The following is an 18604-nucleotide window of genomic DNA, read 5'->3' on the forward strand; positions in this document are numbered from 1 at the left end:
AGTCCTTCCACAGAGTTCACATGGCAAAAGTACTATACATGGCTTCAGTTGCCAGAGGTACTACTGGCTGTGAATTAAAATTCAGTATCTTGGTCAGTCAACATCATGTTCAGAAAAGCAGCTGACTTAATTGTATAGAGTTTCCCTGGAAAGTGCTTCATCACTGTTTGGCTCTGTAGTAAGAGGCTATTCATCATAACACCTGGAATCAAAGGTGCTCTGACTCCTCTCCTGCTGATACTTAAGGAAGAATGGCACTTAACAGTATTATCTGAGTTCCAGGGAGACATCATGATTTCTATAGGAAGATTAGGATGAGAATGGAATTTCTTCACTAAGGCTAAAAGAACACCTTCCAGAAAAATAGCACAATGATCCAACATTCATGGCTTGTTAAATTCACAATGGTGAAGAAAATAACCTTAGTAATCATTGCAATAGTATCCATTAAAGTATGGTAGCATATAGTTTTTCTTTTTAAGACACATCAGGTAATAGTTTGTTACTGTGGTTTATCCTGACCAGCTTGGGCAGGTTCTAAAAAAGGAACAAACACCACATGTGTGGATGCTCCAAAAATATCCGTCTCCTATTCTTCCCTTCTTCTCTCCTTCTTTTCCTCTTCCACTGAGAATAGACCAAAAAGGCCTGACCAGCCCTACCATTACATTATAACCAGGTAACACAGAAATTAATCAATTAATTTATTATTAATAGGAGCAAAATGTAAAAGCAGAACAAATTGTAGGTGTAGTACCAAGCATGCTTATGTCCTGCTGATGTCTCCAAAAGACCCTTGTGATAAAAATGTACAGGTTCTTTAGCTCTGCAAAGTTGAATATGCTAAACTGTGACTTCAAAAGGTTGAAATTTATTTCTGTCTTCTATGTTCTTTTAGCACTGTTTTTTTCTTCTGCTTTCTGCACTGCTGGATTTTAGCATCCATGAGTCATGTGATCCTTCTAGCATCAGTATGTTTTTTCTTCTGATCTCTAGCATCTCTGCCAAACAGGCCCTGGTTAGACTTTCTGCATTTCGATGTGCTGGTGATGGTAGTGGTGGTAGCAATGATGTCTGGGTTGACACCTCCCATTTAATTTATAGACAGAATTTTTCTGCTGCCGTTTTTTGAAAAACCACACTGCCAGTACAGCTGCAGCCAGTAACAAGCAGAGAAGAATCACAATTACTGCTATGATAGCACCCTTACTGGACTTGGGACAATCCTCTCCCTCACAGGGCTCGGAAGTGGGAACAGGCTTTTCTCCAAGGCCCTGGGTGAGATTTTCTTGCTCAGCTAATTCCTGGGATGCTGTGTCAGTAAAGATGTCTGGAGCTGGTGCAGTGGTTGCTACTTGTTCTGGGTGGGTGGTTGTTTCTTTTAGTTCTGTGTGTGGAGTGTAATCGGAGGGGCTGACCATGACAGAGGTTTCTGACATGGATGTTTTTAAGCTGGTTATGTCAAACAGTATTGTTGTACTGGGCTCCTGAGTCACAGTTTCCAGAGATGCAGCTGGATGTTCCCCTGTGGCATCATCATAACCTCTGCTCACACTGAAGTTCTCCAGACCACTTGCTGATGTAAGTGATGCTGGTGTTTCTTTAGCCCCTTCATCATCTATCCTTGTTGTTGCTGCCACAATCTGTGTTAAACCTTCCTCTGGAGCTGGGCTGCCATTTCCCGGTTTTCTTACTTCAACATGATTTGGTTGGTCAGTTGTGAGGATGATGTCGTCTTCTGTTCCCATTGAACCATCAACTTTATCGCCCTCCTCTTCCTCTACTTCCTCCTCTACCACCTCTTGTGTTACTGGATAACCATCTAACCATGATTCATCAGTAATGGCAACTGCATCTATCACTGTCTTTGTATCATTAGCTGTGAGAATGGGTCCAATGGGGAAATCTTCACTGTCATAAAACATTTTGGCACCAGGTTCATCATAGACTGTCTTCCCTCCAATGTGGTTATCACCTTCAGGAAACTGTACTTTAGTAGAATCATCTGTCTCTTTCTCCAATTCAGGTTCACTGAAAGTTTCTGATGGAAACCAAAACAAGTTTTTCTGGCTTAGAAGTGACACGGGGGACTCAGTTGGTGTTCTGCTTCCTTTTTCAGAAGTGTCTGTGCCCTGAGTAACACCTTTGGTGCTTCCAGTTCTTCCTTCCTCTGAACTTTTACTGAACGAAAGCTGTTCTTGCTCCTGCTCAATTTCTTCCTTGCCATTGCTATGTTCATTCTCAACAACAGGTATTGATCTGTCATCAGGAAAGTTATCTTCATAGTCAATGTGTGCCTCGGTTTCATCTAGAAACATTAAAAACAAACCACAGAAGCCAACATTTAATTTCTCCAGGAAAGCACTGGGATGATTTGTTGCAATAAGCCAAGAAGAAAGGTGCAATGAAGAGTGACTTTTAGACAGTATTTTTCATTCTATGTTATTGTTTATTTGAAAGGGACATGGTCCACCATAAGCTGATACTCAATATAAAATTTTTTAAAAAATCAGATAAGCACCAACACTAACTGCTAGTATCTTACCTTTCCAGATTTAAAAATGTATGTAAATAACTTACTGTCTGCAGTTAGAGGACTTCCTTCAGTTGCTTATACTTCTCTCAAAACTTGCTCTCCCTGATATGACTCTGCCAGCCTCGAGAAAAGAATTTCATCACATTCAAGCAAGAAATGTGCATGGAGAGGAAGGTATAGCAAAAGGCAATCAAGTACTAATTGACAGTTAAGAAAACCCAACCCAAACTAAACGAGAAGTTTTACAGCAACTTCATTCCTTTTGAGCCAGATGACTTTAAAGGATTATATGGAGTACCTTATGTTCAAAATATCAAGGTACATATTTATCATTAAACTGCTTTTCTTCAGTTACCTTGGTGTTGCAATGTTGCAACACCTGGGGCCAGAACTGTCTTTCTCATTCCATGAGAGCTCTTCAAAGCTGCCTGAGGAAGACCCTGCCACCAAAGCTGACTTTGAGTTCTGCTTGTTTTCATCTGAAGAACTTAAATCCAATACTTAAAGCCTAACTCCTAGGTGTCATGATAATACTGTCTGTAAGCAACTCTCAGGCTTCCAATTTTAAGAAATGAAATGTTACCAAAGAAAGGAAAAAACCAAAATCAAACTGGTAAAAAACACCTCAGAGTGTAACAGAGGAGTGGATTCATTGCAAAGTTTGAGTTTAATTTAGCAATACTCCCCATGTCTCAACAGACCTAGCACTCAAAGCAAAATAGGCTTTAATTAAAGCATGAAGCTAAATGTTTGAATTTGAATGAAATAATGCATCGTAATTTATATTTCTTCCACTCTTCTAAAAGCTTAGCTCAATGAAACATTTTCCAAACTGGACAGGATGGTTGATTTTCAGCTCACACAAGTTTTACTCCTTAGAAAGTTGATGTAATTGCTGAGATTTATGCTGGCATTAAAAGTCATAGAAAACAGTGCCTTGGGATATGGAAAATAAAACAAACTGAATCATGGTGAGAATTTTTCTTTTTAAGAGAGTGTTTAGTCTTTCATGAAGACATTGAAGCAATAGACCTGGCATGGCACAGGAAACAAGAAATTAATAGGACAATCTGTATTACAGATCAATGCATTCATAAAGCCTTATCTTTTTTTTACCTTTTGATACTCAACCAATTTTGCATTACATTTTCATCTGGGGCCCATCTCAATTCCCACCTGAGTCACATTCTCCTTGGAGACTGCTTCCCAGACTTCTGGCAGAACCATATTTGGTCTACTCTTAAAAAAGATTAGAAATATTGTCAAACCAGTCTGACCAAAAACACTTAGCAGTGATACAGCTCCCACCAACTCACTTTTTGCCAGAACAGCTTAAGCCAGGTGCCAAAACAGAATGAGCATTAACAAAAGGTATTTTCCTTGGAATAGCATCTGGGTCTACTAGAAATCAAAGCAGTTATGCTGAGGAAACCAAAATGTGTGACAAAATGTGTGACAAAATGCACAGAGAGTTAATATCTCTGTGAAAGCTATCGTCCTGTAGAGAAGGTCTTCTCATCTCACAAGAAGGGTTTTGGGGGAAACCTGCACATGATAAAACAGTGCCAACAATTGACCTCTCTCTCTCCTGTTCCCAGTGTCCTCATCTGCTTGTGTAATCCTCTAGATCCTCTCCATCTTCTCCAAAGCAGAAAAGACTTCTGTCTGGTGCAAGGGTAACTTAACAATCAGGGGAATACAACTCTTGGAGTGGAAAGCTTCCTGGTAGGACTCTCACTTTTCTAGTCAATCCTAAAATCTTTTCCAATAGTTTTTCAGAATTTTGTAAATGAATGGAGACTAACTCTAAATACTGAAGCATTTTAGCAAGATGTTCATGAAGCTCTGCATGGCACTGGCCATTGCTATGTTGCACTTCTCCTAGCCATCAAACATTAGTCTCATTTTGTCCCTTGTCTTGCTTTCCCTTAAGAACTTTTCTACCTGCATGGTACTCTCCTTGCATGGATGTGGTGTCTCAAACCATTTTGTTGTCCATCCAGACTCCTGTTAGAAGTTGATATCTGGCATGCCTGCTTCACTAAAGTCCAGTTTCTCTCAGGACAGCCCATAGGTGTCTGTTGCATGTATATGAACTGGAAGATCGTAATGTGAGAAGTCACCATTTACCAGCTGTTATAGTCATTGTTTTCCTTTTTGAGATGCATCATCACACCAGTCTGTCTTCACTTGTCTGTCTCTTGTACCTCTATTTTTGCCACTCATTTACTTTTCAGACTGCAGTAATTCAGCTGAGGTTGAAACATGAATTTTTATGTTATGGTGTTCTAGAGCAGGTTCACGCATCCATGAAAAAAATTACATCCACATGCTTGTGTTGTTTCCTCCAGACCTATTATTTAGTTAGCAGTATGAACAAGCAGCTAGTATTCATCTCATTGACCAGTACCTTATGTACTGGTCAATGAGATGACCAGTATGATCTGTACTCATTCACCAACGAGTATGGATCACTGTGAATGCTTAACAACTGCAGTAACATACTTTTTATAGAATTTGAAGCTCTTTCTCTTTAGTGCCTCTCCTGCCATATAGTTTCAGCCTATGGAGGCACACCAGGAAAAAGCATGTGCTCCTAAGAAAATACAAGTCCTCAGTCTATCAGAACATATTAAAGATTTGTTGAAACATCGATCAAGTCTCCATCAAACCTGCTGTCTTTGGGCCTGATCCTGCCTGTAGAGAAATGAATTGATGCTTTCTTAATGCTGAGCTGAGGAAAGAAAAGGCCCATTGTAGTCTAAAGGGAGCCTGAGATTGGAGCTCATTATGCACTGCTCGTCACTGCATAAGGGAGTCTTGTTCCTTCTGACAATTAGATTGTGGTCCAAGTTGTAAAGCTGCTATAACATATTTTCATATGCAATCTCACGTATTTCCATAGTTTATAGCAAAGACTACCAACATAACTAATGTTAGCTTACAGGATGCCAGAATGAAAGCAGCTATTGAGCTCTCTAACCATCAAAGGAAATACAGACCCCCTTACTCTGAAGCTTTGATTTATATGATCCTGGATTGATTTACACAGTAACAATACCCTGTTCTTTCTTCTGGGCCTCTGACCTTCAAACGGGTCTTGGACTTAGTATTTAGTGATTTTGTGTTACCACGACAATCTGTTAAGTTCACTGTGAGCTTGATTTTCAGGAACAGATTGCACAATTTTTGCACTTCTTTTTGCTCACCTTCTTGGCATTTTCTGGAACTTTTGAGCTCCCTGAATCTTAGTGTTGGTACTGAAGAGCAACAACCAAAGTAGATTCAGCTCCACCTCTTATCCAAATAGTTGTAACCATTATTTATATCCCTTTTTAAAACAGCTAGTAACTGATTTAAAAGTGATTGCATCTTCCTTTCTACCCAGGCAGGTCTGGTTTTAAGAAGAGCTAGCACTAAAATTAATTTATCCAAGACCAGAATCTTTCTGTATTTGGTCATTGTTACATCTTACCCCTACCCTCCTCTGGCAGACTCAAGGATCAGTGAGTTTTACCCGATGTCTAAGGGATTACTGAGGCTAAAATGAACCTTTTACAGCAACAGATGCTGCAATGACATACTACCAAAGACAGGAAGCTCAATTAAAAGGTAAAATCCTTTTAATTTTTAATTAAAGATTTTTGGGAGGCAACCATCCTTAAGAGCTTTCATCTACTTCAATTTTTGGTCCTAATGTGAAAACAGTGACCAAACATAGAGACAGGCAAATACAAAGAGCTTGGTTTTCCACACTCTAGGATCAGTTTAATTTTTCTTCTAGATAGCATATTGGCATCCAAGCTCTATTTTGAGTGTTGCTATTTTGGACAACCATAAAGTGCACTGCATATTTTGTGGATGTATTTTTGGAGTACAGGAAATTGAAACTTGATTCTATGTAGACCATCATTATAAACATTTCTACTCTATAAAAACATCTTTATTCTAAGAGTCTCAAAGTAACTGCAGCAAGCATTAACAAGACAGCATCTGTTTTAAGGGTGGGAAGGAAAAGAGCATGTAGACCAATTTGCCCAAGATCAGTCAGATTTGTGAACTACAACATCCCAATGAATTATCCATTTGACTTGGATCAGGCACACAAACACACTTTTGTCGAGTCAACCAGAGTCTGCTAGACAGATATTGTGTTGCTTTTTGTCTTTTGCAATAACTACAAGAAGGAGGATAAATTTTATTCCAGCAGAAAGCCTGTTAATATAAATAAATAACCCATCAATTTTTTTTTTCTAATTCCATTTGGCAGAATCAGTTCATGCCAGATCGATACTTTACATTAATCTAATACAACCGCTCACTGACAGGCCTGAAAAGGGAACTGAAGTTTGTCATAAGAAATGTTTTGACAGGCCGTGGAGATTTTTTTTCCTGATTTTATTTTTCTGTCACAACTCTTCCTCTTAACTCTCAGAATAAAAAAAAAAAAAGGCATTCCCAAAGAAGATAGAAAGCCAAAGACATTTTGTTTGATTCTCTTAATTTGAAAAACAAAAACAAACCCCAAAAAACTAAAAAACATAAAAAGAAATGGTCCTGGTCAGTTGTGCTTACAGACCACATGAATGTGAATCAATTCAGAAAACAATGTTTGAAGTAATGAGAATAAGCAAAGTAATGAGAACCAGGCAAAATGACTGGGAGTTGCAGATAAAACTTTCAGAGATGATCAGAGTTAGCCAAATCCAACTCTGAACACACTAGGCAACTATCCAAGTGTTGACACTGGAGAGATTCCTTCGATGTGCAGAAGAAAGAGACCCTTCTGCCACAAGCATATAGCTGGAAAAACTCAAAGCAGCCCAGAGAAAAGGATAAATAGATATATTCTTTTGAGCCAGTTTTAGGGCAGAGATGGGCCAGGATTTCCCAACTTTATCATCTACCTTCTCTTTGAGGAAGCAACTCTCGGGGATGCAGCCTAATGCAATGCAGCCCTGACCTCCCTCACAGAAGTGTTGGTGTTAATGCTTCTGATATTGAACCTGTAGTTCATTTTGGGAAAAAAATTAATGTCATTTAGCAATGGTCACTTTAGTCTCTGTGCCTGCAGGACAGCCACAGCACAGCATGTATACATCTGCTTTCAGACCTTACTACAATGCCAGTCTTCAGGATACGAAACAAATGCATTATTTCCACAAAAATAGAAAAAATAATAAACTACAAAACTCATGTATTTCCCTGTTCTCTGCTTAAGGTTGCCTTGTTGGGTTGAATATCCTTGTGTTTTCAGCTAGAACACAGTATCTTTTCATGATGAGGAATTACAGGGAACACTAACTGTACAGAGCCACTATTTTTCTTAAAAAGCATCTTGATTAAAAATTACAGTCTATTATCAGTTGTGCACAATGTTTACATTAAAGCTATTTGTAATGTACTGTTTTCTTAATTTCCAACATAGTTTACTGTATCAAAAATCCACTTAATATAACCCCCAAATCATTTTGTTCAGTTATGCCCATAGCCAAGTTTTGCCATGTATTTTGGGTTATATGTGTATTGATGCATAATTTTTTTTTCATTGAATTCACAAATCTGCCAACTGTATGGTCGTACACTTGCATTCTGGGTGCCAGAATGGACTGTATCTCTTCTTACTGGGTCAAAACAGAGAGGAGAGACGATATAAAGTGACTTCAAAGAACACTTGAGGGCTATATTTAGACACTGCTGTGATGATAGTTCTTTGACTCTCTATTTGCTCTGGGTGAACAACTGGGAGGGTAAAGCAGGCCCAGTGTTTTTACACAAACAAGAAAACATAAAATTATTGTGGTTTAGTCTGATATTCTGCCTGGACAGCTGGGCATTATAATGCAGAAGGTACCAACTAGAACTATGATACACAGATATGGCATCCACAAATCTCAGAAAGCTTTATGAAATTAGATAAGTGTCATCACTCCTTCACAGGTGAGGTGGAGCAAGCAGCAGAGAGCAGTATAGTGACTTCTCCACAGTCTCAGAGACAGTGAAAGATATAGGAACAGGCTTATATCTTTCAATCCTCTCATGGTGGTTTTCTCCCAGTGGTCCCACCGTGTTGGTGTAAGAGCATCAGGAACACTTCACGTTTCCAGTTGCTCACCCAGCGCAGATGCAGAGCAAGGGAACTGTATCATCTTACCAGCCTCTAAACATAGCACTTAAATGTTCATTGAGGAGGCTTCACAAACATCTTTCCACTGTTGTCAGCTGGTTAGGAGAGTAGTCCAGTCTGCCAACAGGGATATAAATTCTCTGTTAAGTCCCATAATTAACCTTCATGATAGGAAGGTGCTCTCTTGCCTCAAAGCACTTACAAAGCAGTGTGCATGCTGAATTCTGGAGTACTTAAGAATTATTCTTCTCTCTCCTATGACCCCAAAATATCAGTCAACTGTAAATCAGGTTTCTTTTAATTAAATTCCTTTCTTTTTTTTGCTGTTCTTTTTCATTGAATTCTTACTTTTTAAAAAATAATGAACCCTACACACATTTCAGTCTTCCTGTAAAGTATTTTTTCTTAAAAATTTGTGATCAGGAAGATTAAATATATTAATTGAGCACTTATTGTATTTTTTATCCCAGGTCCTTAAAGTGTTTGAAAAACAATAATTAGAGGAAACCCTTCAGCATGAAGTCTACATTGAAACAATTTAAAAAATCATAATCCACAATATCACATCTGCCCCAAGTTTCATTGTTGATATTTGTGACTTTACAGTCACACTTCCCTATTTCTTTTAAAAATATTTTTCTCTCCCCTGTGGCTCCCCTGTGTGAAAGGCTCAGGCAGAACACGGGAAATAGACCATTTATCCAGAGGAAACAGTGAAACACACACAATTCAAATGGCCCGATTCTTTCCCTTCCTTACTTTGATGTAATACAGTTTTATTTCTGTGTGTGGTGAAGTTAGCGTTTCCACTAATCTCAGTGAAGGAAAAAGAAGTATCAATTTGGTGCAGATTATAGGAGATTCAGACCCACTAGGTTAGTTGAAGATGTCCCTGCTTATTGCAGGAGTGTTGGACTAGATGACCTTTAAAGGTCCTTTCCAACCCAAACAGCTCTATGATTCTGTATTCTATGATCAGATGTAGATACTTTTTTCTGTCTTTCCCTCCATGCTCCTCCTCTATGCCCTGCAATATTTTGCATAACCATCTGAACTACTGTTTGTAAGAACAGTTTCAGAAGCTGAAGTAGTTCAGAAAAATATTGGTTCTTTTATTTTGGGGTTTTTCTTACATCTCTACCATTTAGATGGGTTTGAAAGTCTGGTTCCCAGGTGCACAGACATGACTTATTTCTACTAAAAACAAGTTTGACCTTTTCTCATGATTATCCATTGCCTGATGGTATATATTCATAAGTAAAAATAACTCTTTGCAAGCCCCTGGGCATTAAGGAATATATGAGTTCTGAAACTAATATGCTAACTCCAGCCCACATAGATAGCTCAGCTACCCAATGGCTGCCCAGTCCTTTGCCTAAAATTTATCTGTTTTTCTAGAAATAATATCTTAAAACTGTGATTTCTCCCTGAAAAAATAGTAAGATACTCTGATGACTATTCTTAAATATTGGAAAAAACAGTGAGATTATGCACTGAGCAGGGTAACAAGAGAAAGCAGAATTCAGATTACACCCACACCTGAACTTGTGGTACTATTTAGCTTATGTTTAAACACGGACGAAGTTAAAAGCTTACTGAAGAATAACTGAAGGTGGATGTTATTGGGGATTTAAATTAAGAAAATATCATTCTTATAATTTCCCAGAGCTTTTACATTTTGCTTGGGGTTTTGGTTCGGTTGGGGTTTTTTTGTTTGTTTGTTTTTGTTTTGGTTTTCATTTGTTTTTTTTTTGGTTCTGGGTTGTTGGGGTTTTTTTGTTTTTTTGGTTTGGGTTAGATTTATTTTGAGGTTTTTCGTTTGTTTTGTTTCTTCAATAAAAATCTGTTTTCTTGAGTCAAGTCATTTGATAAAAAAATCCACTTTCCTTTTAATGGAATAAATATCTGGGCAGCTACTACTGTGTTTGTAGACAAAAACTTGGGTACAAGTTAAGAATTGTTCACCTTTTTATTGGGGCAAATTAAAAAATGATACACTTTTTTAAAAAACTTTTCTGTCTCACTGCTTAGCTATAACACAAAATGCATTTCTGCCACTCTGTCACAGATGACTTCTATGGCACAGGTAGGTCTCTTAACTTACATAAGTCTTTAATTTTCCCAGGCTAACAAAAGGAAGCAGCATTTATCATATGTGCAAAGTCAGAGATTCAAAAGGAGTAAAGCTAAAGGAAAGGGCTAGTAAAAGCTCAGATCATCCCATCTAGCTTCTTACAGGGCTGTGGAAATAGTCAAGAACTTAAAAGGCTTTTTTATATTGAACGGATTCTGCTGCCCAGAAAGAACTTTCATGCTCATATAAGTATGAATAAGTTATCCTTTCCTGTGGTTTATTGGAGATGTCTACCAATGGGATTACAGAACCCTTGTTGGGCCAGATAAGGCATTGACCTTGCCGGGGACTGCCCAGGACACACCCCCACAAGCCTGGAAGAATCTTGGTTAGGCTGATGGGAGGATGTGACCTCCTGGAGGGATGCTCCCTGTGTTGGGTGAGCTTACCTTTGACACAGGCCTGGACCTGCCCGTACCACTCCCCGCAGCTGTCACAGAGTAGCGTGAACGCTGTCTCCTTGTTGCCCATGATGTACCCCTGGGCACAAACATACAGCAGCTCATCCCCCATTTCAAAGCCAGTGTGGCCATGCAGGATGGTGTGGGGGAAAGATGGTGGGTCCCCACAGGGCTTGTCTGAAAGGTAAAAAGAGACGAGGTTGTAGAGACCTTACAATAGTCTTTTAATATGGTGCTAACAGCAGTGCTAAAAGAGTTATCCTGAGGATAAACTTATACATGTCCACAGAAATCTCATCTGTTTAATGCTCTTATGCTCCTTCACAACTATTTTCAGCTGTATTTGAGGAGGTATATATTGGGCTATAACTGTGACGCAATAACCTTAAAAAGGCTTTTGTTTGGAAGCTGAAAAAGTGACCTCCAAGACTGTGCTCCTAAACATGTAGAAGGAGAAACATCTTCAGAGAGCACCCTTGCTATTTTGCAGGAGTCCACTTTTAGGGCATCATCAGCAACAGTTCAATTGACACCAGTTCATGTCTGGTGTTTTCAATGGGCAATAGTTTTGACAGAAAAGCTTTTCTCAGTCTCCTTTCTGCAAAAGCTCAGGCTTTCCTGCTTTTGCCCTGGGGACATTCTGCAAAATCCTTCTGAGTCTCAGCTGCTGCTTTTCCCATCGTCTACCCTCTTCTGACCCAAGCATAGGTAAATACATGCTTGTTTAGAAATATGATGTATTTATGTTGCCAGCTGTTTACCTTGTAGTGAAATGAAAATCCTACAATAAACATCCACCCTCTGTGAAAGTTCCTTTGGATCAGGCTTTCAGAAATCATCTGATAGACCTGACTAACCACTTCTTAACTGGGTATGCTGAAAAAGAGCTGCCACTAATATAAGGGACATACTACTGAAGTCAAAGCTTTGAAGTCTGTTCTCTATACTGTGCACACACACACATACATATAAATATATATATAAATATATATATGTATATACTGTCTAACACCTTCAGAACTTAGTGGGAGTCATGCACACACACTGACAGAAAAAAACAAGCTGTTGAGGCTGCACAAAGCTCAGTCTATGAACAGTCTTATGGAGGTTTGGCATCTGAGGAAGTGAGGCGCAGTTAGCAGCTAATGCCTTTCCTGTGAACTGGTCAGATGAACAGAGATTGATGTGGATGAAAGGAATAAAAAATTATTTTACTGCCTCATAGGAAGGCTACAGAGCCCTGCATTTCATGTACTTTATTTATATAGCTACCTCTATTGGTACGAATGGGAGCTGTGTGTCTGCTCTGAGGGAAGTATTGATCCCAAGGTTGTATGGGACAATTATACATCAGAGGATACATCAGAGAGTATTCTTATCTACAAAGCCTTGCTTCTTGATCCTGTGGCCAGAGGAAGCATAAAAGTAACACATTAGTTAACTATGGTAAACACATTCAAAAATCACATTAAAACCTTCCAGGAAAGAAGAAAGGTGGAGGGATCTTTACAGTAAAATTTGACAACAGACATGGTAACAGAATTATGAGAGCCTGAAAGAGAGATCTGGCTGGTGTTGAATAGAAAGAAAAGTAGAGATTTTAAAGACGTTCATGGACCAGCACTCTGTGGGGAACTTTTGACTCTCTTGTGACTTTGTAAGGTCATGCCTTTGCTGCAGAGCATATTGAGTGGCAGCATGGACAAACTTAAGTGAAAGCTGATATCTTGCAATGACAAACTCAAGTTCCTACATCCATTTTGCTGCTGTCCTCTCCTGTGTAAGATGTACAGGAATTTTCTGGGTTACAGCATCTTATGGCTCCTCATCCTGCTGCAGTCTTGGTTGCTATGACAATTCCTGCTCATCCTTTTGCCAAACATGTTCTTTCTGGTACATGTACAGAAGTGACACTGGCACAGCAACTCATCAAACTGAGCCACTTCTGGGGACAGGCTTCAGGTTTTTGTCTGCAGCCTTTGTACTAGGAGCTGGAAGAGCACAGGCTTATTTGTAACAACAATCTGTGCTCAGTGCTGGCATTCGGGCCATTTTCTTGCTGGAAGAGAGGAGGCAGATCTAGGCCACAAAGCGTGACAGAGGGTGTGTTGGCAGCAGCTTGTCGTGTAGAGGAACAGTAGTGCTCTTTGTTAAGGCGACCACAGGGGTTGCCTGGAGTGGTGAAGCTGGTAGATGAGGACTGGGCTCCTCTAGTGCTGAACTCTCGATCTGGAGCTCTGGTTTTCCCCTCATCTGTCCTCCCATAAACCAGCATATTTTCTCAGTGCTTGCTAAAAAATTAGCCCACTGCATGGTTCCCAGTAGAAGAGCATGATCTTCTTGATACTTGAGGGCCACCCAACAGGTCCCGTGCTCTGCCTGCTTGTGTCTGAGATCACATCTCAAACCTGTGAATTTGGAATTGGTTTCTGGACATCATGACCCTTCCTGAGTTTTCTATATATTGACACTGAGGTCAATCACGTAACACAGCTCCATATGTTGATAACTGACCTCCGGTAAACAAGAGTGGTTTGGGCTACAGAGCAAGACAGGACAGCACAGCACAGATATAAGAAAATTAGTTAAAGTACACAGAAGATCCTCCTGTCAGCAGTAGTTTGGCACAGACTGTCTCCTTGAGTGAAAACCACCGCTACAGTCAAGAAAGACCTTAATATACATGTGTAGAAATCAGGACAGAGTCAACATCTGAAAAATGATAGGGAATAAGTGGCACAGCAAAGATGTAAGTGTTGAGCAAAAATATGTTAGGGCTAGTAATGGTTCTGGTTACAGACCTCTTAGAGACTCATTAACTATTTTTTTACATGGGACTGAAGAGGCCTCCTGTTAATTGAGTTAGCATACTCAGTCAATTACTGTTTTTTAGGAAAAATGGCTCCTCAGAATACTGGCTTTAACTCCAAATCTTGTGTGGAAAGGAGTTTGTGACAAGTGATATCTGGCAAAGAGCTGACACACGTCACTTTAGGAACACAGCACCTCTCCTCCCCTACCTGGATTCCTCCAGAAGCATCTTTACTTGAATTACAACCTCCCATTAGTTTGTAAAGACTCTTTTTGAGATGTCTTGATAGAACGCTGTCTACAGAAAGGGCAGCCTAAGACCAGTGCAGAAAAAATCAACGTGGAAAAGATGCAGACTTCAGCTTCCATATCACCTGGCAGAACTGGGAATTTACTGGAATCTGTTTATCTGCAGTTGCTACTTTAACTGTGTACCATGCTCTGAAAGCTGACGTGAGACATCTGCTTTGACATAAAGCATCCCCTGTTACAACCCTTCAATTCAGTAGAGTTTTTCCAGAGAGACCACTGGAATTTGTAGGATGTCATCTCGTCATTAAGAAATTAGAAAACACAACTCTTAACAGTCAAGCCTGTGAAAGAGATGAGTGAAGATGTTTGTTTTCCTTCTTGATTGCGGAGACCTGAAAGTATATGGAATTTTTCTATTTGGATAAAAGTACTGCGAAAATAGAGTACAAAAAACCAAACCTCAATTATAGCCAATGTAAGTGTTGCTTGTAAGCTACCAATGTTGGAATGCCAATACTTCTTACATCGATAGGACTCGTAAGACTTTATTAGTTTAAGTGACATCACCACATAGGTGGGAATTCACTGTCAGCTATATGCAAAGCTGGAAAAAAGAAAGCTGTAGCACTAAAAAAAATGAAAAATTTTATATCCACAGCAAAGCATGACAAATACAAAGAAATAGTTCAAATATTACACAAAGCAAGCTGCAGTTTGATTGTTCTTGTAAAGTACATTTAATATATTTTCTGTAAAGAACACACTATTTTCTTTTTTTATACTGTTGAAAAAGGCAAACTGAAATATGTATGTAAACCATCAAGCTTCAATGGATATCTGGAGCCAGGAGACATGTTAAAAAAAGTTTGATTTGCATTTATGCTGTACTGTACTACAAGTTGCTGCCTGTTTAGTTTTCCTGTGGTGGCAGCAAATCAAAGCCTTATGGAACAGAGATCTTACTTGTTTCCTGTAAATATCAGTGGGTGACTGAAAGAAAGTACCAGCAAAACTTGGGAGCTATTAACAAAAAGATCTTTCCTTTGCTGCATAAAAAAAAAATAAGAAAGAACCAAAAGTATTATATACATATGAAATTGAACGGTATGTGGTATTACAAAAAAAAAATAAGACAGGCAGGAAAAATTCCAGCTTTCTGGTTTTCTTGCTTTATCTACTTTATACTTTGAGGCATTTTCTTACGAGCTTTGCTAGAGAATAAATACACACTCTGTGTTACAGATCTGACTTTATGTGTGATGCTGCATATTCAGAATAGGCAGAATCTAATATACTTTTAGGTGTATTTTGGCACTCAGGGCTAAGAGAGAAACTTCTGATCTCAGCACATCCTGAGCTGTTAGAGTTGTCTTGCTGACTCTAATGGCTTCATAAAACATCACTTTACGGGAAATCAAGAAGATACATTTCTCTGTACTGTGAAAACTGCAGCTATTCTCACAACATTCATAAAACATTACAGCTACATCTTTCCTTGTCAAACACAACTCTTAGTACCAATTCCATGTAAAACAACTCTTAGCCTTAAAGGTTGTTGTGATTCTTCTGTGTATACAGAAAAAAACCATTTCAGAAACAAAACCAAAAAAAAGTCTCTCTTCAGGATTTTTATTTTCCTTATGTTGCAAGTGCACCCAGAGCTCTTGTTAGCACCTGACCACTACCCCTGCTGTTGGGGCGTGCTGAGGTGTGTGCTTAAGGAATTTGACTGAACTCATTTGCATGCTAAATGTTAATTGAGTCAAGGTTAATTATAAATCAAGGCCTAAGAAGGAAATTTTTGTAATGGTCTGTACCAGAAGTTTCATGGTGGTTCGAGATGCCCTTTACACAATCCTAAGAACTGCAAATAGAGTTTGAAGAGCTCCTATCATCAACTGAAGAAGAGAAAGCTAATGTGACTCTTCCCTCTGTCTGTTCTCAACCAACCAATCTCAACTCAGACAAGTCTGACAAAGAAGGAAAGCTGCTGAGTGTCTGCTCATTGTGGTGAGATGAGTTTAAAAGAGGAAAGAGCCAAAGCCAAGTGTCTTTTCCATCGGGATGGGCACATGTAGGACTCAGCTCTTACTGTTCCCACATGCAGTTCTGGCCCACTGATGAACAAACCAGAGTGATCATATCTCCAAGGCAGCCACAGCACAGCTCCCCTCTGCCCAGCCAGCCATTCCCAGACCCAGCAAGGAGCTGAGAGTGCCCTGGGGGTGGGGAGATGATGGGTAGAGGGTGAGGTTGAGAAACACTGGAGAAACAATCAGATGAATTTCATATGGGACTGCAGATTATTGGTTGGATGAATATAGAAGAAATTAAAGGGCTGGAAGAAATTAATATGGGCACATAGGTCTCAGTATAAGAAACTCGGGATTTATCAGTTTCAACAGGGTAAAACATCTTGCCTTTTGCATTTAATACTAACGTATTTCTGTATTATAATTGAAATTGTAGTGCTTAAAAGTGATGCCCAGTTTTCTAAAAGAAAAAAATATTCATGAGGTTTCACGAATGAACAACTCATTAATCCAGACTTAGATGTGTAGTTATGAGCCACATGTACAAAACATCAAAACGGATATGCTATGTGTGAGGTTGTGGCACAGGGTTTGCTGTTGCTGCTTCTTACTGGGCATTTGCTAAAACTAGAAGTGGCATCCCTGAGGTGTAGGATATTGTTTCATTGGTCAACAGCTCTGTACTGGCTTGTGTGTCACTGTGTGTTATACTTGCATGTTAAAGCTATTTCCTTCTGGACTTTGCTCTTTCCATACCAGCTACAAACTGGGCTCTGCCACACAACTTCTCTTAAGCCTTTCCATTCAAACATTGGCTCTGCATCCCAAATTTTTTATATTTTCAAAGAAGAGAGAACCTTACAGTCATCCAGAAATGTTTCTGTGTATAAGAACTGTTTGGTGAGTGCATTGGAATGATCATCCCATTCTGCCATCAGAAAATTCCCTGCCTTATATAAAACAAATTGTTAAAAAAATTGGTTATTCTTTGTAAATGACCTGAATTTCCCCCGAATTTTAACTATGCAGTTTCTGAGTCCTATGTAGTACTCCTCTGCAGCATAACCTTGTCTGTTATGTTCTTATCTTCATCTTTACTACCACATTACCATGAGCAGTAACCAAATGCAAAAGGTAAACACAGCTCCTTCTCTGAGATTCAGCATCTATGTGTAAGCTCAGATGGAGCAGGTTGGGACAGACAGGGGAGCACAAGGGCACAATGGAACAATAGTGGCCAGAGCAATGATTTCAGCATCCCACAGCTGTCCCACCCACTGCAAGGTTTTTCTCGAGGGGGGAATGATGACAAAAGAGAGATTTGAAGGAAGACAATGAGAGAGTTTTGCAGATGTTTACAGGGAGCTGCTCCTATATGTGAGGAGCAGCATGGAAGAAAGCACAAAGGTGCTTGTGTGACAACATTAGCAACTGGGTGACAGAGCTGGCATTGCTCACAGCAGCACGGAGCCTGGATTTGATATCACAAGGCTTATTTGAGAGGATGGTCAAACTCTACTAAAATCACTCTTTCTAAAAAGAATTATTTGGTACACATCAAATATGCATCACCTCTGCTACATTTCACTTCAGCTGTATTTTCATCACCGCTGCTGCCACTGTTTATTAGAATGACCCCTGTGTGATGAACTTACTGCTTCTCAGTAAATGTCTGCTTGCCTTTGCTTTTCTTGGAAAGGGGATGCAAAAACTCGCTATGGACATCAACAATGTGCTTCAAGTGTTCCCAAACTTCTTTACACAATCCTACCTCTCAGTAGCAATTTACTTTTTGCCTTCAGAATTCATCTTTGCTTGTGGGTTCCAGCATTTTAATATCAAAAAGTCAAAGCATCAACTTACATTGGAAATAGTTTGGTTTTCAGAGTCATCCATGATCAATCAGAGTCCCTGGTGGGCTGGTCTATGCTTGTTAACGAATTAAAAACCCCAAAACAGCACTAAAATGGCGTTATTTGCATACAAATGTTGTATACTGATAGATATCATAGAATCATAGAATCAGCCGGCTTGAAAAGGACCTCCAAGAGCATCAAGTCCAACCCTTGATCCACTACCGCTGTGGTTGCTAGGCCATGGCACTAAGTGCCACATCCAGTCTTATCTTAAAAACCTCCAGGGATGGAGAATTCACCACCTCCCTGGGCAGCCCATTCCAATGTCTGATTACCCTCTCTGTAAAGAATTTCGTCTTGATATCCAACTTAAACCTCCCCTGGCAGAGCTTAAGACCATGCCCTCTTGTCTTACTGATAGTTGCCTGGGAGGAGAGACCAATCCCCACCTGGC

The 18604-nt window shown here is 39.5% G+C and overlaps 1 protein-coding gene across 1 annotated transcript in view; it reads right to left on the bottom strand.

Annotated features, from left to right (window-relative positions):
* Positions 1-972: 972 nt before the first annotated feature.
* SUSD5 (sushi domain containing 5) overlaps positions 973-18604 on the bottom strand; it is a 40011-nt gene continuing 22379 nt past the window's right edge. Inside the window, exons 4-5 of the mRNA XM_051768521.1 lie at positions 11187-11375; positions 973-2308 (exon numbers count right to left, since the gene is read on the bottom strand). Of these exons, the coding sequence (XP_051624481.1) occupies positions 1020-2308; positions 11187-11375 (1478 nt within the window). The 3' untranslated portion in view covers positions 973-1019. The remainder of the gene's footprint in view (positions 2309-11186; positions 11376-18604) is intronic.

Source organism: Manacus candei, unplaced genomic scaffold, assembly GCF_025592945.1.
Source record: "Manacus candei isolate 608988 ecotype Guabito, Panama unplaced genomic scaffold, ASM2559294v1 h1tg000095l, whole genome shotgun sequence".
Classification (NCBI taxonomy): Eukaryota; Metazoa; Chordata; class Aves; order Passeriformes; family Pipridae; genus Manacus; species Manacus candei.